The sequence below is a fragment of the Anguilla anguilla genome, chromosome 6 (assembly GCF_013347855.1).
Source record: "Anguilla anguilla isolate fAngAng1 chromosome 6, fAngAng1.pri, whole genome shotgun sequence".
Taxonomy (NCBI): domain Eukaryota; kingdom Metazoa; phylum Chordata; class Actinopteri; order Anguilliformes; family Anguillidae; genus Anguilla; species Anguilla anguilla.
Genome location: NC_049206.1, coordinates 59,026,516 through 59,044,269, shown reverse-complemented (window position 1 = coordinate 59,044,269; position 17,754 = coordinate 59,026,516). Strand labels below are relative to the sequence as shown.

The 17,754-nt window shown below is 45.4% G+C and overlaps 3 protein-coding genes across 14 annotated transcripts in view; 2 read left to right on the top strand and 1 right to left on the bottom strand.

Moving 5' to 3' along the window:
* The first annotated feature begins 78 nt into the window (after window positions 1-78).
* On the top strand, window positions 79-5,515 carry LOC118230700 (zinc finger protein 502-like). Its single transcript, XM_035423963.1, has 7 exons — window positions 79-414; window positions 1,240-1,436; window positions 1,853-1,963; window positions 2,175-2,298; window positions 2,423-3,089; window positions 3,179-3,237; window positions 3,473-5,515. Exons 1-7 carry the CDS (start codon window positions 378-380, stop codon window positions 4,357-4,359), a joined length of 2,082 nt encoding a protein of 693 aa, XP_035279854.1. The 5' UTR covers window positions 79-377; the 3' UTR covers window positions 4,360-5,515.
* Window positions 5,516-5,901: 386 nt separating this feature from the next.
* drc1 (dynein regulatory complex subunit 1 homolog (Chlamydomonas)) lies at window positions 5,902-15,036 on the top strand. Its single transcript, XM_035423959.1, has 16 exons — window positions 5,902-6,167; window positions 6,795-6,879; window positions 7,610-7,722; window positions 8,422-8,605; window positions 9,230-9,367; window positions 9,801-9,887; window positions 10,161-10,283; window positions 10,665-10,804; window positions 11,283-11,417; window positions 11,752-12,091; window positions 12,677-12,766; window positions 13,139-13,222; window positions 13,544-13,704; window positions 13,796-13,942; window positions 14,195-14,297; window positions 14,813-15,036. Exons 1-16 carry the CDS (start codon window positions 6,052-6,054, stop codon window positions 14,867-14,869), a joined length of 2,103 nt encoding a protein of 700 aa, XP_035279850.1. The 5' UTR covers window positions 5,902-6,051; the 3' UTR covers window positions 14,870-15,036.
* Window positions 15,037-15,613: 577 nt separating this feature from the next.
* Window positions 15,614-17,754, bottom strand: part of otofa (otoferlin a) — a 102,127-nt gene continuing 99,986 nt past the window's right edge. For 6 of the 12 annotated variants that reach the window (XM_035423911.1, XM_035423914.1, XM_035423913.1 and 3 more), the window contains one exon: window positions 15,614-17,663. In XM_035423911.1, the coding sequence (XP_035279802.1) occupies window positions 17,483-17,663 (181 nt within the window). In that variant the 3' untranslated portion in view covers window positions 15,614-17,482. The remainder of the gene's footprint in view (window positions 17,664-17,754) is intronic. The other 6 variants (XM_035423920.1, XM_035423922.1, XM_035423917.1 and 3 more) reach the window with 2 other exon arrangements.

Sequence of the window (17,754 nt, the reverse complement as noted above, 5' to 3'; positions counted from 1 at the left end):
CTGTTGTTAAAAAGAAACAGGAGAGAGTAACTATCTTTATTGCGTCATTATCAGCTTCAGGGTATTGCAGGACTAATCAAAAAGATGTGTAGAAATTAATAACTATCTGTCAATTTTTTAACACTTGAAAGTGTTGCAAAGGAATTCAGGGAACACGTTTTCCTGTTGAGTTACCACGGAGTTAAACACTGCATCGTTATTTTTTAGTTAGGTTGATAACATACTGATCCACACTCCTTTCCAGTTGGTGGCGGTAATGCTCGTCGATGTTGGTGTACAACCGCCATGAAACCTCAAGAGGAAGACGAAGAAGACCTGCGATCTAAATTATATCCAAACCCGGTTTCTTCACAGCGGTTCCAATATTTTGCACTCTGATGGAAACACTGCGGTTTACAGAGAGGGAAAATAGAGGTACTTATCAATGCCTTTGTAAATTGAGTGTTCGTCGAGGATACTGAGCCAAGCAGCAGTTCCAGCTGCGTTCTTTGAATAGGCTAAGCTCATTGATTTAATTTTTATTCAAAGCTGGCTCAGTGACTTGCTATATATTTATTTAAACAAATACATTTTGAATGTGCTTTCGATGTCATGGCAGCTTTAAGTTTATTTCAGTTCATTTTGTGGAGTTTCGTGAATAGAATTTTAAGAACATTCTCTTCAGGGAGAAATTTGTCCTTTCCGAACACTTTAAACGTGTAAAACTCCGCACATTCAATTAAAACATTTGGCATTTCTTCGGAATGGTGTTTTTTGGTATCAATTATTTGGTATGCAGACAGATTTTAGGATTCGTTTCCAGGTATGCAGACAGATTTTAGGATTCGTTTCCATAGCCTGGGCATACGTGTTGAAACGCTGCACAGCCAGGTTGCTAGGCAACTGTGAATTAAAGACGGAGAGTCTGTGGACGTACACTGCATTTCTAAAAGATTTCCCTTCTGTGGAACTAAGGGGCCTAGCCCAAACCATGAAAAACAGCCCCCGACTATTATTCCTCCTCCAACAAACGTGACAGTTGGTACTATACATCCGAGCAGGCAGTGTTTTCCTGGCATTCGCCAAACCCAGATTTGTCCGTCAGACTGCCAGATAGTGAAGCATGATTCATCAGTCCAGAGACGCGTTTACACTACTCCAGAGTTTTTTTTTTAAGTCACTATTTCACAGCCTATCTTGCCGATGCTGTAGTGTGTGAATGCAAAATTGAAGGAAAAATATCCTTTTCTCTTTTGTTAGATCCCGCTCTCCTTGTCTCCTCCCTGCACCTGCTGGTTCCTCCACTTCAACTCCTCTCTGCCGCCATGTGGCAAGTGCTGCAGCAGCAGGTCGTGTTGCATTATGGGAAACTGGAGGAGTTTGTGTCTCTGGTGATGGAGACCTTCCCAGAGCTGCTGAGTGAGAGCCAGAGGACCGAGCTCACTCTGGGGCTGCAGGTGAGGGTGAGAGGAGGAGGAGAGGAAGGGGGAAGGATGGGAGGCAAAGGGGTAAGAGAGGAGGGGAGGGAAAGGGGTAAAGGAGGTTGAGGCAAGAGTCATGGGGGTGGACAGGAAAGAGGTATCACTTTAAAATCATTTAGCACTTTGCCCATGGCATTTTCTGCTGCTGTTCCTGGCTATAGGTAGCTGCTAGTTTATGAGACTTAGTTTACCTTCAGTGTGCACTTATTGTATGTCGCTTTGGATAAAAGTGTCTGCCAAATGAAATATAATGTATATGTAATATTTGTCCAATTTTCAAACCTTTTCCTCCAGAATTGTCAGAAACATAGCATTCTCTCTCTTTCTCTCTCAATCCATTACTCTTTTTCACTATCTCTCTGTCTTCCTTTGTTTCTTTCCCTCTCTCACAGGACATGTCCCCAGCAGAGACTGGCTGTAAAACTGACCCAGCTCTAGAGGTTCTGTTGTGGGAGTTCCTTTCCAGACTGGATCAGCTGCTGCCGGTACCAGACCTCAAACAGGTACAAAGACAGAACACGCTGTGTTTGCAAATCATTTGGCATTCATAAAACTTGTACCGTTTGGTAGGTTTTGGCACTAAGTTAGCTTTATAATTATGTATGTACTGCAGTCAGTGGAGTCCTCTCTTGTCTATTCTGCAATAACATAGCACAGTGCATGTTGGGCAGAAAAACACACAGTTCCATTTTTGAACCTGCATCTCTCCTTCAGACAGTGTTCTGGCTCAGTGCTGCCCCCTCTGTCCTGGAGGTCTGTGTGCAGTCTGTTTCTTACCCAGACCAGCTGAAGACCCTTCTCAGGCACCATAGAAGTCTTGGAAAGTTGGACGTGAATGGTAGGTAGGCGTTTATCAGGACATCCATATAAACCACTGGCATTCAGTTAAAAATCAGAATTCATCACATGTTGCATTGAATATCTGTAGCATTAAACATTAGCATGATCATTCTCTCTCACAGGGACACATCCCTCCATGGAGGACTACAAGCTGTCCTCTATGTCCTGCCCTCCCTCTCAAAGTGTGGTGGATTCTACCAAGCTGACGAACAGCAACAGCCAATCGGAATCCATAACTGACTGCATGAACTGTTTAAGCCCCGCCTCTTCAGGTGAAGACATAAATGCAGAATCTCTGATAGACAGCTCAGATTACACAGGAGTAGAGCCAAAGCCAAGTTTGAACAGATGTGAAGACACAGAGGAGAAGACAGAGAGGATGAGTGGATATCTGTTGAGCAGAGAGCAAGAATACAAACTAACCAACATGAAGGAGGAAGAGGAAGATGGGGAGAGGCAGAGTGTGAAAATGGAGTTGGAGGATGATGTGAAAGATGAAGAGAGAGACTGGAAGGAGGATGGAAAAGAGAGGGATGATCAGAGGGAGGGATGTGCAGCTATCAATCAAACTATCCAAGCTGACAAACTGGTGAAGAACGAGGTAAAATCAAAACATGTTCAACAGGAAGAGGAGGAGGTGTCTTCCTTGGTGACTTTCTGTCTGTTGCAACAGCACAGAGAGTGGATTCCCCAACTAGAATTTACTAATGGCTCAGTTCCTGTGCCATCACCTTTGTCGTCTCAGTTGGAGAGACCCTTGAAACTGCTGCCATCTTCATCAGAGAATGGGTAAGAATGATTGTTGAGCTGGACTGTGTGTCTCCTCTATTCACTATCAGTTTTAAATTCAGTAATGTGCCTTTATTTGTCTTCTACAGGATCTGTGCTGAGGCCTCCCTTATTTTTCCTGTCATCTCCCCCAGGAACCAAAACGCAGGTTCTGATCACACAGATAATTGTTTTCCAAAAGTCTGAAGGAGTCTAACTTTTTCACACAAGTTTGAGATGGTTGACAGGTTGTGCTGAAGGAAATTAAAATTTAGAGTTCAGATATGGAATTATGGTTTTATCCATTATTACGCTTTTGCAGTAATGTTTGTGTTTTTCAGGATCTGCTTCTTTATAGATTTTCTATAAGCTTCCTATCTCATACACACATTCTTTTTCCTCAGGACAAGCTGCTGAGGTGTTGTCTCCGGTCTTTGCCTGCTCCCAGTGCCCATTCGTTCACACAGAGGAAATGAATCTTCAGCAGCACATCGAGAAGGTTCACCCAACAGAGCTCAAAATGACTCTGAGGTCCCATCATCTTCCCAGAAGCACACAACAGCTCCCCAACTCCGCTAAGACACTCCCCACCCTGACACAGTCCCACACAGGCACTCCAGGGGCCCACCCATGCTCCCAGTGCGGGAAGACCTTCAAATCAAAATTTCTGTTGACCACACACAAAGGAATGCATAAAAGAGAGCGTCCGCATCAGTGCTCCCAGTGTGAGAACAGTTTCAGTAGTTCACATTATTTAAAGATACACCAGCGAACCCATACAGGGGAGCGCCCATACCCCTGCACCCATTGTGGGAAGAGTTTTGCTCAATCAGATAAACTGAAGGTACACGAGCGAATTCATACTGGCGAGCGCCCATACCGCTGCTCTCAGTGTGGGAAGAGCTTCATTCAGGCTGATAAGCTGAACCTACACCAGCGCACTCATACAGGGGAGCGGCCTTACCACTGCTCCCTGTGTGGGAAGAGTTTCACTCAGTCTAGTACTTTGAAGCAACATCAGCGAACTCATACAGGGGAACGGCCTTACCGCTGCTCTTTGTGTGGAGGCAGTTTCACTCAGTCGAGTGCTTTGAAGCTGCATCAGCGAACTCATACAGGTGAGCGCCCGTACCACTGCCTGCAATGTGGGAAGAGTTTCAGCAGCTCAAGTAAACTGAAGCTACACCTGCAAACTCATACCGGTGAGCGCCCGTACCACTGCTCCCACTGTGGGAAGAGTTTCACTCGTTCGGATTACCTGGTCATACACCAGCGTACCCACGTACCATAGGGCCTGTTTCCCTGCTCCCAGTACAGGGAGAACTTCAATAATTCAGTCATTACCAGGGACATTCCAGTATTGTAGTAAGTGTTGAGGTTAAAACGGGTTCCTATCAAGGACTTGCAAATTGCCTAGGATTTAAAAAGTATTTTCAATATTTGGATGTAAAAAGAAAGCTGAGAATGAAGTTGAAGTTGAAAACTGGGAGTATATGTTCAAACCACATGTTATTTTTATTTCGGATAAACTTCCCTCCTTAAACTTACACTCTGGTGGTTACCAGAACTATTGCAGTTTGTTTTGGCGTATAATCAAAATCACCATTACAATTACATGTGCATATATCGGCCCTACATTACGTTCATAAACCTGTGACGGTTTATAATATTATTTCCTTACATGTACGCTTATGTTGCATGTATGAATGTTTATGAATACGTATGTGAAGGTAAAATAGACTGTACTATTACTATTTTGATAAAGACTGGCAATTAGAAAAAACTTGTGGAAGCTACTTTTCTGTCTGTGATTGATTACGGTGACATATTGTATATGCATGCATTTTACGGAGCCTTGATTCAGTGTACCATACATCTCTACGTCTCATTACAAATGCGAAGTCCCTTGCTCACCATTGCATTCTTTATGATTTGGTGGGTTGGACATCATTGACCACTTGCAGACAACAGCTCTGGTATATTTTTTATCTCTAAGTGATACTGGGTAAACTTACAGCTTACCTCTGTACCCTTCTCTGTCTCAGCTCTGGTAGTTACCAGCTACGCTCCTCCAAGTTGTTGCTTTTTAATGTTCCCCGGGCTTTGACAGATCTGGGGAAAATTGAATTTTCCTACTATGCACCTTGGGCATGGAAAAATCTGCAAAAGATCTAAAATTAGACACATTTATGTCCTTTGATGAATTTAAATGCATCATAAAGAATGTAGTGACTGAGGCATGTGGTTGTTTTTCTTGAGAGGCCACTGTGTTTGAATAGCTGTTCTTCTGTTTTATTGTGGATTTTTGTATATCATACTGTGTATGTTGCATTTTAATATGTTGTGATTTTGTATGGCTGCTACCTTGGCCAGGTCTCTCTTGTAAAATATATTTTTGATCTCAATGGGACTTCCTGATAAAATAAAGGTAAAATATGTAAAATAAACATTAATGGTCAGCACATTTTCTCTGCAAGGAGGCCAAGTTAATGCGTCGTTCTGTTTTGAAAAGCGGGGTTCTTTTTTGAAAATTCTTGAGTGAGGTTACAATACTGTAATGGAATAGAATAGCTTTATCTTTTCCTGTGGGAAATACAGATGGTAGGCTACTACTGTAGTGCTGTACCAGCACAGATACATTTTCTCTACTCTTTTTCCACAAATGTTTTGGAGAAACATTTATTATCTATTGGCAGCAACTATGCTACCAATAATTAATTTAAAAATATATATATTCGTTAATTTATAAACTCAAATTTTTTGTTCATTTATTTAACTGCTATTAAAGTGCTGAAAAAATTAAAAGCTTCCTCTTGTCACAGTGACGTAGGGCAGATCACTGCGGTATCTTAGCAACCAGAATAACAGTTGATACTGCTTCTTGGCAGGTGACTGGGGGAATTTAACTATCGATAAAGCCTTCGCTAGAAAAGAAAAACAATCATAGCTTCGGTGCAAAGCAGATTGTCAATCAGTCATCAACATGAGCCAAGTCGGGAACACGGAGGAAGAACTGGCGGAGGACAAGCCTTCCGTGGAGTCTGAAAACCGAGAGGAGAGATTAGCCGCACGTCGTCTGCGTATTGAGGAGAGAAACCGGTAACGTATCGAACGTTAGCTTTAGCTTCAAAAACGTTGCATTCACCGGATCACATTCGGTTTTGCTTATTAGGTTAGCATGGCTATATCATATGTCATATGTAAAATAAACCAGAATGTCAGAACAGACATTACTGAGAAATGCAATTATTTTTTAAAAAAACCTCACAGACTGTCTAGCAAGGTAGCACATAATCACGTTACTCAGATTAAGTTTAGCTAGCTACGTTCGGAACATTTATGTTGCACAATTTTACATACTGTACTTCGTCACTACTTCCTTTCATAGTAGAGGTTCTCAAAGTGCGAAAGTACAACTAGATGTGATAAGGAAACCTGCATGCCGGAATGACACCATGCATTAAACTGATTAAAGCATAATTTGAGAAAGTAGTATGAAATAGTAAAAGCAATTCGATGGAATAAAATTACTTGCATGAACATGCCTAGTGTTGCGTTATGGAAATCTAGATAAAAGTTAAAGTGGCTGCTAATTTTGCACGTTCACAAGATGTACAATAAGTGTACTACTACTAATAATAGTATTAATGATAACAATAATACGTAACTGTTGCTTCCTGTCTATGCACGTGATCTATATTATGCGCTGTTGCCTTTTCACTGTAGCAAAGCGCTTGCCGATGACTCTGAGGAGGAGAAACAGATCAAAGAAACCAGAGAGAGTCAGAAGCAGGTGGAGGAGAGCGAGGAGGTGGGTCGACGTCCGCGCGCATCAAAACCCGCGCACAGCTGAAGCGACATCGCTGCACCTCTATCGGTTTGGCCAAAGCCAAAATGATTCGGCCGCCACACAGCTGGATATTCCTCTTTGAATCCGCTCGATAACAAAATCCACTGGAAAAAAAATCAACAGGGTAGCTCAAAATGCTCTTTGAAATACAATCACATTTTGCATCTTGGGGAATTTGTGTCTTCTCACCCCCCCACCAATGTTGCAGTAAAATATGGTAAGGAAGAGGTTAAGTGCAGTAAAGTAAGGAAGGGTAAGGGATAATATGAAATAATAATCTAAAAAAAAAAAGTCTGGTTAAAGCTTTCCCAGAGAATTTTGCATATTATTCATGTGTGCTCTCACATGAGTATTCCCTGGGGCATTCATGAAAAATTAGTTCATGCAGAAACACTATGCATTGCTTCCTGTAGGGCTTTTCAGTGCCTGATTGCTTTTTCAGGCCTGCCTTTGGTATGGGGTTAACTTTCAGTTTTTTTTCCTTTAGTTAGGTATTTAATATTCACTTATGTACACTCTCTGGGGTGGAGGAGGTGGTTAGGCAGGTTTGCTCTTATAACGTAGAGGGATGCAGTTGTGGTGTCTCGTTGTAAGCTGCTCTGGTTGAGAGTGTTTGCCAAAATAAGTATATTCCTTTTTTTCTTTCTGTGCTGTGACTGTTTTTATGAACTCTGTCCCCAAAAATTTATAGCGAATGATTAAACTCCAGCGAGATGGGACGGACCTGCTGACCAACATTCAAGTAGCGGCTGATTTTAGGGAGTCCCAGAGGCGAATGGAGGAGGACGAGGCCAGGAGGCAGAGGTACACCCCCCCCCCCCCCCCAATGTGACTCCTCCTCCTGCAAGGCTCATGGATAACACACAGCCATTTAGGCTACTTTTTACAAGTGCCTTCCTTCCCCAATCGGTAAGGTAAGACCGATTGTCTGGCAGTCGGAGGGTTGCCGGTTCATACCCCGCCCTGGGCATGTCGAAGTGTCCTTGAGCAAGACACCTAACCCCTAACTGCTCTGGCGAATGAGAGGCATCAATTGTAAAGCGCTTTGGATAAAAGCGCTATATAAATGCAGTCCATTTACGTTTATGTGCAATTAACTCTCCTTCGCTGGGGGCATCTCACAGAGAAGGCTTGAGGAGTTTATATTTTTTGGAAAGACTCAAGCGTTCGTCCTGTCAGATTTCATCCCACTTAAAATATTTGCAGAAGTTAGCTGCTTATTTCATTAAACCCACTTTGTTAAACTTCCTCTTGGTTCCTAGGGTGTAAATAGGTCAGCTTTTAAGAGGACATGTTAAAAAGCAGACAACCGAAAAAAGAAAACTGGGATTTATTCGCCTTTAGTCAGGAGATCAGCGGCAAACAGGATGCGTTCAGCTCCAAGTGTAGCTTGCATTTTTGCCCTTGTTTTTTCCCCCAGTTGCTTCATATTCCATTCATCCAGTTCGTTTTTTGCAAGCCATTGTGTCGGAGCTCTCCGTTCTCCCTGGCCCCCCCGTGCAGAATCGAGAAGCTGGAGAACGAGGTCAAGACGAGCCTGGAGAAGTTCGGGGAGATCACGGAGAAGTGGACGGTGGCCCGGGCGAAGGAGATCCCCCAGGACCTGCGGGACGCGCTGATGAGGCAGCAGCAGCTCTGCGCCCTCCTCATCGAGGACAAGAACAAGCTCATCAACGACCTGCAGGAGGTGAGGCCCCCCCCCCCCCCCCCCCGGCACGGCGGCCGTCCAATGAGAGAGCGCGGAACACTGGACCGACTCTCCAGTGGAACACTGCCGCCTTGTTTCAGCGAAAAGACGCTGCTTTTCATCCGTCTGCTCTGTGACGGCCATTCGCTTCAACGTCACTTCTGATTGGCAGCTCGCTAAGTGGTCTCGCTGCTGATTGGTTAAAATGTGTCCTCACGTCTGTTGAGAAAGAAATCCAAAAGGCAGATGCCAAATCCTCTTGGCAGTAGAGGACAGTCTACAAATTTGTTATGTTTTGAACAGCACAGGATTAATATCATAGAATTGTTTTGCTTTTGTTTTTCTTTTTCTTTGGTCTCAAGCACCGCCACAGATGATGTAGGCCAATCAGATGCTGAACTTATGACGTCATGTGTTAATGACATCCTAAGTTCAAGTGTTCTGGCCAAGGATAATATTGTGCCTCCTCATGAATAACGTTGTCATATAGCCCCAGAAACTCCCACTAACTCCTGTGGTTTAGGAAATGGAGCGGACAGCAGGAACACAGGAGCTGATCGTCTGGTTGGTTTTAAAAATCTGCGCCGCGAAGTTCTAAAAACGAGCGTTCGGGTGCCTCCACAGGAGCTGAAAACGTGCGACAATCTGTACGTGAAAGACCTGAAGAGACAGGGAGAGGATGTGGACCTCATGATCGACAGGATGGAGGAACAGATAAAGAACCTGATGAAGTCCTACAAGGAGGAATATGAGAAGATTGAGGTACGGCGTGCAGCGAGACATTATTGACAGCCGGCAGACATGCACACTGTCTTCATTGAACACACATGCTGGTAGCCCCAGATAAACTGTACTTGTTTGGATGGTGTGTCCAAATATTGGTGCACATTTTTGAAAGAGTAACTTTTTATGTTGTATTTATAAAGAAACATTTCTGCCACTCTTGGAGAAAAACTTGTCAAATCAGGGGGCATGTCTTTCATCTTGCCAATGTCGAGAAAGGCAAAATGACAGGATATTATTTGTTCTTTTATATCGCTCTCTCCCTCGTGGCTTGTTTGCATTGGCCGTTGTTACTGTGCCTAATGTCTGCTCGTAAGTCTCTCACTGACGAACTCTGAAAGGGGAATATTTGCCATTTTGTAAGACTGGAGCGTGTGGAATTTCTGAGTTGGGAATTTTGTTTCCCTTGCAGAATTCCTTCGAGAAGGAGCGCGCGGAGCTTCTGCACAGGAACCGCACGGAGTGGGAGCAGAAGATGAAGGAACGCCGGGACAAGGAGGTGCGGCTCTCCTCTGGGATTAGGGATTCGGACATTAGCGCTGCGATAAAAAATAAAAGTTTAATTTAAGCTTAAGTTTATTAAGCTTCACAAAATGAGGCATGCATCTGTATTGACTGTGGACCTGAAAATTAACTTTGTTCAGTATCATTATTTTATTTTATTTTATTTTTAAAGCGCTTTGCTGTCTCAATGGGATTGCTAATAATTTAAAGGTACTACGTTTGTGTCAGACAGCTGTAGACATGTGTCAGCGGTCCTCCCGTCCACTAGGTGGAGTACCTGATGCAGCGGATGAAGAAGGTGGAGGAGAGCGAGATGATGCTGAACAAGCTGAGGCTGGACGACGCAGAAGAGTGCAACGCCATCAAGACCAAACTGGACAACGAAGTGCAGGTGGGGGGTGGGGGGGGGGGGGTGGGGGGGGCAGGGCGGGTTTTCAGGGGGGGTTCCACTAGAGCAGGGGGTTTTCAGCCTTTTTTGAACTAGGAACCCCCCCCCCCCCTCGAAGGCTGGAAGGCATGTAAAGGCCCTCATCCTCCATCATGAGTTACAAACGGTTGCATTTCAAACAAAGTTTTAAATTTAGAAATATTTTCCCACGTCTGTATATATATAGTCACTGCATGCCAAGGCTGGCCTGCAGATCCCCTGCTGAGGGAACTCGGCCACTTCAGGGTGCAGTGACACGGGTGTCACAGGGAGTCATTCAAACTGCCCCCGGCCCAGCGTGTGACCCATGTCGGCTCGCTGCCCCCCCCGCCCCGCCCCCCCCAGGTCCTGCAGCAGCAGGTGCAGCAGATGAAGGCCACGTATCACCTGAACCAGGAGAAGCTGGAGTACAACCTGCACGTGCTGAAGAAGCGCGACGAGGAGAACACCATCACCAAGACCCAGCAGAAGAGGAAGATCACCAGGTGCTTCTGCTGACGAGATCGCCCTCTTCCCCCCCTATATGACCCACAGGGATACCAAGCTACTCAAGGGCAAAACACTGTCCTTCCAAAAAATCAGAGGAGTGTATTTACGGGAAAATGCAGTGTATTTTAGAATGGCTGCTGGGGCGCTCAATTAAGATAATAATTTATTGTCCTTTTTCCCCAAGGGAAATCTATCTTCGACACAGCCCTGGCACTGCCACACAAATACAACAAAAATAAAATAAAAAAAAACTATGCACAACACACAATACCCAATACACAATGCGCATCGACAACAACGCAATCAACAGCATACTTGTCAGCAGCCCATATCTGTGGACACTGTTCCCGTTGACCAGTTGAGTTGTTGGATTGCTGGGGGGCATGAATGAGTGCTTAGTGAGCTCGGGCTTGTAGCAGTAGTGCGGTAAGAGCGGGAAGGAATGTGATTGGCTGACTCTCGGAGCTCTCTCAGGCTGCAGGACACGCTGGGCAATCTGAAGGCGCGCTGTGCGAAGCAGGAGAAGCAGGCCCGCGAGGAGAAGCAGTCCATCACCGACGACTACAAGCGCATCGTGCAGGAGAACAAGCACCGCGAGAAGAAGATGAAGTGAGCGCAGCAGAGGAAGAGTGTGCCAGTACACACACACACACACACACACACACACATACACACACGCACATACAACATACATTCACACACATATACACATACAGACACACACGCACACACACACCCCACTCACACGCACACACACACACAACACTCGCATATGCATGTGTGTACATGCACACACAAACATACATACACACACACACACAGTTGTAAGCCCAGATTTTTAAGCACTCCACACTCTCTCCCTCCCTCTCTCTCTCTCTCTCCCTCCCTCCCCCTCTCCCCCCCCCCCCCCCTCCTCCCCCCCCCCCCCCCCCCCCCACCTCAGGCACTTCTCGGCGGTGGATGCGCGCAAGTTCGAGGAGATCTGGCTGATGAACGAGGCGGAGGTGAAGGCGCTGGTGGAGCGGGCCCTGGAGATGGACCGGCTGGTGCACGAGCAGTACCTGGGCCTGCCCTGGGAGAGGCCCTCCACCGCCTTCATGGAGCGCTCGGGCCCCGTGGTGCCCCAGCTGCACCCCTCCAGCCCCGCCGCCCCCGGCCTGCCCGCCGCCCACGCCTCCTCCTCTTCCTCCTCTTCCTCGGAGGAGGAGGCCGCCGCCGCCCGGCCCGACGGCGTCTCCGTGGCAGCGGTCAAGAGGATTCTGGAACTGCTGTGCGACGAGGCGGTAGGAGGACCGGCGGCGTTTGAGTTTCCGTGGCGATCGGGAACAGTTTTGCGGCTTTTTTTTCGCGGTTTTTTTAAATGTTCCACCGGCTGATGACAGTTGGTGCCTCGCCTACCTGTGGAGGCGCATGATAGAGTCACAGGTGTCCGCTGCACCTGCACATGGGCTCACTGTTTAGAGCGAACACCGCTCAGGTGCACACCTGTGGCCTGGCATTTAGAGCAGTCTTAAAGCAGTTCAGTTGAAAAGAACTTTAAATGTAAAATACTGCCTAAAGACAGCGTCTTGCAAGCGAATACCACCTGAATGGTTAGTAAATTCAGCTCAAACTGCCGTCGATTTTGTGCCGGCGTGTCGCCTCGGCAACAAAGAATTCATCGATTATGATGTCACGTGTAATTTAAGAGCCTGTTAAAACCGTGACTGGCTGCAAGTTCAGCATTCGTTCTGCACACAGAAAAAGTAACAGCCTTAACTTTTACTTAACAGAAAAAACTGTGACATATTGAAATGTGTCTGACTGCTTGGGGCACATTAATCCTTCGTTTCTCAGTTCGTTGTTTTTTTCTTTTTGTCTCCAAACAGGGTTTTCTGATTGATAGTAAGGTTGTGAAGCTCCTGGCTCCGTTGGACAAAGATGAGAAGAATCTTATGAAGCTTGACATTATCCTCTCGGTAAGTACCGAATCCATTAAGCCGGAAACACATATGCATACAGACCGGGTACAAGAACAGATTCATTCTCACGCTGTTGTGTTTACGCTCAGAGTTAACAAATTTTATCCTCTGCATGAATTATTCATAGTGTATAGGAATTTCTCAGTTTCAAGCTAACTTTGCATGCTTAAGTTCTGCCAAACTTTGAAAATGTACTTTTACCCTGGCATCTTTCTATGCGAAGAATAGTGTGTTCCTGAAATTAAAAAAATTAAAAATAACAATGCATAAATACACGTCACTCCCAAGTGGATGATGCAAAAAATGTGGCAGTTGGATTGAATGCTAATTCAAAAGCAGTGACCGAGGGCTTGATATTTTTCTGTCGAGTCCATTGGGATCGAGAGAGAAGAGGACATGTACAAGCTGGCGGAGTTCTTCAAGAAGTATGGACAGCAGCGGAAGAACCGCGAGGTAGGGACCAGCCAATCAGGTCTCACGGACTTGAGCGGCACTGTGGCACAAGTGTTCATCAGCAGTATTTTTCACAACTTACTATCATTTCTTAACTTTACATGTTGTATTTATTTTGTATCTCTCATTATCTTTTTTTTAACCCAGCCTAGTAATATTTTAAATTTAATCCCTAGACAGCTCTGGGTCAATGACATGTTCGAAATAACTTTTAACTTGTTAGTGGAAAAGTGGTTATTATGTAATTAGGTAACCCAGATGAGCTCTCAGAGAGGGTTCTGATTGGTTATTGTGCGTTGTGATGTCGTGACGGGTACTCAGACCACTCCAGAGGAGGAGGCGGAGCTTGAGGCAGAGGGCGCTATGGCAGAGGGCAGCCAGCAGGGGGAGTCTGCCTCCAGCGGCCACACCTGGGAGCTCATTCACCCCAACGACGTCCTGGGAGCACTGCGGGCATTTACTGCGGAACACTGCAAGCCCAGGTGAGTCTAGAATCATACTGAGAACCCAGGTGAGTCTACACGCATACTGCAAGCCCAGGTGAGTCTAGAGACTTATATGCTGCGTTTCCAGGGAGACCAAGCAGCAGTCCAAGATCCTGAGCCTGGACGACAGGGACGAGTCGGAGGACGGGATGTTCTGGGAGTCGGCCGCCAACATCATCCCCGAGGCCAAGCTGAAGCTGTGGGACACGCTGGAGACCGCGCTGGAGAAGTACCAGTGAGTACAGGAGACGGACGGATGGATGGATGGATGGATGGATGGATGGATGGATGGATAGTAGGTGGATGGATGGATGGATAGATGGATGGATGGATGGATAGTAGACGGATGGATGGAGGGATGGAGGGATGGATGGATGGATGGATAGTAGACGATGGATGAATGGATGATAATAGATGAATGGGTGGATGGATGGATGGATAACAGAAGGATGGACGCAGGGATTAAGGCCCCTTTCCTCGCTGACAGCGGGGTGCTGAACGAGAGGGCCCAGCTGCTGGAGGACACGCAGCACCTGAAGGTGCAGAACGAGGAAATGAGACAGCTGCTCCGCAAACACTGCAACTCCAAGGTGAGCGCCTCTCTCCATCTCTCCCTCCCTCCCTTTCTTTCTCTCTCTCTCCATCTCTCCCTCCCTCCCTTTCTTTCTCTCTCTCTCTCCATCTCTCTCTCTCTGTCTCTCTCTCCATCTCTCCCTCCCTCCCTTTCTTTCTCTCTCTCTCTCCATCTCTCTCACTGTCTCTCTTCATCTCTCCCTCCCTCTCGCTCCCTCTGCGTCTCTCCCTCCCCCTCTCACTCTCCCCCATTCTCTTTCTCTGCCTCTCTCATTCTCTCTCCCTCCCCCCCTCTCCCTCCCTCTCTCTCTCTCTTTATCTGGAGCTGTCTGCTGATTACCCAGCACTGTACCGCTGCAACATTACGTACTTTACCGTGTTCCACAATAACTTTCATGGCTGCATGGCTGACTGTGTTCCCCTGTCACATTTACCCATTTATTTGTGCTATATTGCATTTTTTCCTTGCACTGAAATGTAGCTATTTCTAATTTACGGTAGTAATTGATTTAATGACGTCTTCCTCTGACAGATCAACAGCGAATTACTGATCCCGCCGACGAAGATGATTCAGATTTCGCCCGAGTGACGTCATCACTGAGTGAACGCATGAAATTCCTACCAACGACTGCCGATTAAAAATGGAGGGAAAGAAGGCTTGTGTTCAACTTGTAATATTTCAAGTCTGTTTGAATCTCTGTTTTTCACAAACAAAAGTGACAAAAAATACAATAAATAGGAAAAATGATTGCTGAATCAATTTTGATAAGTTTATAGTACAAATATTTTCACTTTATTACAAATTCAAATACTCAGATCTTAAAGATTAGATTTTTTAAAAAGTGGATGGTTATACAGGTTGTTAGTGCTGCACTTTACAGCTTGTTATGAGGGTTTATAATCTTGGTCTCTTCCAGAATGTTCTATCCAGCCGGATAGATTCAGCTTGAAGGCTGTTAGTAGTACTTCATAATCTATAGTTAGAAAAGGCCACATTTTAGCCTATATATACACACCTCTTACCTTTGTATGTCAAGATTCTTGACCTGGGGTATCCATAACTGTCAATTAAAATAGTTCAAAAAGCGGAGTTAACGAACTGAGCTTGGCCAGTCAGCCAATGGCGTTGACGATCCTCTGACTGAGAGCCGCGGGCATTGAGTAGAGCAGCAGCAGCAGGAAGAGCAGGCCCAGCGACAGGAAGAGCAGCCCCAGACACTGGGACTTGTAGTTCCTCCAGACCAGAATGCAGAGGACCCGCAGGGGCCAGAGAAGCCAGGACATGCTGGTGTTGGGACGACTGGAGAGAGAGAGAGAGAGAGAAGTCCCCATGCTCGTTCACCTCTTTTTATTAGTTCTTCATGTTGTACAGACAAAAATATATATATCGCACACCCGTAGAACAAAGAATTATAAATACACTCTTTCTTTTAATCATATAAACAAGCAAGAATCGGTGCAAACGTGTATTTTTCTTTTGGATTCGTGAAGTTATTGTGTGTGTGTGTGTGTATGCGGGAGAGAGAGATAACACAAATCAACAGACCCCCAGTGGGGTTTAATACAAATCTTTACCAAGACTACAAATCAAGCAAAGGCAAACTCATAACACAGCAAAACAAGACATTGGATCATGAATAGTAAAGTTCATCTTTTTTTTGGTTCCTTGGGTTGTTTTATACAACCTCTAAACTAACTTATGTAGAATTGGACCCATAAACATGCTGGTTCGGCAGTCTTTCTGATACAACGTTGGTGATGGTTAGGAAACGCAGAACTGGGTTGTCTCTAAATGGCAAGATGTAAAGATCTATTTCAAACTATGGAAAAAAAATCTCCTTGTGCGTTTTCCTGTGCTTTCTTAGAAGGACATCCATCTTTGTGATGGTCCATGCTCGGTTGCTACCCAACCTTGTTACTGGAGGTCAACTGTCCAGATGGTTTTAATTTTAACCCTAATTTGGCACACGTCATTCTGATTAGCAGCTCAACGAGATCTCTCGCTGTTGAATGAGGTGTGCTTTGTTAGGGTTGGAGTGAGAACCTACAGGACGGTAGTTCTCCAGGAAGAGGGTTGGGCAGCCCTGGTCAAGCTGCTGAATGAGGTGTGCTTTGTAGATCTCCAGGAAGAGGACTGAATTCTAAATACACATACAGCGTGTGGAAGCCATGTTTTGTCATTGAAACAGGCAAGCCAACAAGCGGTCGCGTTGCTTTTGTTTTGCAAATACGTGGTACCTGCTGAGGTGCCTGTGGCCAGATTTAACTCTACTCAACCTGCGCTCAGACAGTGGATAAAGGGAATTAGCGTCCAAGCGCGCCTTTTTGTCAAGAGGAAGAGTGAAGAGGAAGGGCGAGGTCGGATCACCCCGTCTTTGGGAAGGCATGCGTCGACTTTGGTTAAGGACTGAAACGCCACATCTTTACAAGCCAAGTACAAATTCTGCCTCAACTGTAAGGTGGGGGGAATTCTAACCTACAGGTCACAGTAATACATGGTAAGAAGTTGCATTCAATAACCTGAACAATAACATCTGTTGTGCTGCTACCTTTTTGTTTATGTATTGTTACGGATGGTATCCATAATGTACATCTTGTTGCACTTCAGTCCAAAATGTCTACAGGTGATTTCCAAGATACCCAAAATGTTTTCATTTGCCAAAGGGGTTATTTAAAAAATAATTGGTTTTTCAAAACCTTCAAAAACCTATTTTCAACGTGCACATGTTAGCAAAATCGGCCTGGCTTCCCCCAATACAACTGTGCAATAGGCTGCCTTAGACACAGTAGAAATGATTATCCAAAGGAAGGTACACTGTTATGTTTTTGTGAAATGCTTAGGTTAATCAAAACCCAGTCTACAAACTTCCATCAGACATAGAGATCAAAGCAAAATAAATATACAAAATAAATAAAACAGAAAAACTTCAGTATTACTGAACACTACAATGTTCAAAGTATCCATGCAATATGAATTATTACCAACAAACTGCAGCATCAAACTTTAAAAAAAACAAAAAAAACAAACAAAAATAAATTAAAAGTTCACAGACGCCATAGAGAAGCAAGTCAAGCAAAGGCAATAGTGTCAGTGGTGGAATGTCGAAGCAATCGGTTGACTGGTCGAGTGGCGAGAGAGAAGGGGGTGGAGCTTGGGACGATGTCACTTCCTGGCAACCACTAGCCCTCCCTCACTCCCTCCTCACGCCCCCAGCAGTTTCTTCACCAGGTAGCCCGGCATGCTGTAGAGGAACAGGCCCACCATCACCAGCAGCAGCAGGGCCAGGATGATCTTAATGATCAGCCACTTGTACCGGTTGCAGATGAGGTATCGGATCGCTTTGAGCGGGCTGAGGAACCAGAGGAACGTGGTGTCGGGTCGGCTGTCGTGAGTCGGGCGGGGAGGAGGAGGGGGTGAGAGAGAGAGAGAGAGAGAGAGAGAGAGAGACAGAGGGATGGAGAGAGAGATAAGCA

Bases quoted from the DNA above. Each gene is read 5' to 3' on its own strand.
- drc1 (XM_035423959.1), top strand. From the start codon at position 6,052: ATGAGCCAAGTCGGGAACACGGAGGAAGAACTGGCGGAGGACAAGCCT. The intron at 9,888-10,160 runs GTGCGGCTCTCC...CCCGTCCACTAG, and splicing joins AGGAACGCCGGGACAAGGAG to GTGGAGTACCTGATGCAGCG. The intron at 10,284-10,664 runs GTGGGGGGTGGG...CGCCCCCCCCAG, and splicing joins AACTGGACAACGAAGTGCAG to GTCCTGCAGCAGCAGGTGCA.
- LOC118230700 (XM_035423963.1), top strand. From the start codon at position 378: ATGGAAACACTGCGGTTTACAGAGAGGGAAAATAGAG. The intron at 1,964-2,174 runs GTACAAAGACAG...TCTCTCCTTCAG, and splicing joins CGGTACCAGACCTCAAACAG to ACAGTGTTCTGGCTCAGTGC. The intron at 3,090-3,178 runs GTAAGAATGATT...TGTCTTCTACAG, and splicing joins CCATCTTCATCAGAGAATGG to GATCTGTGCTGAGGCCTCCC.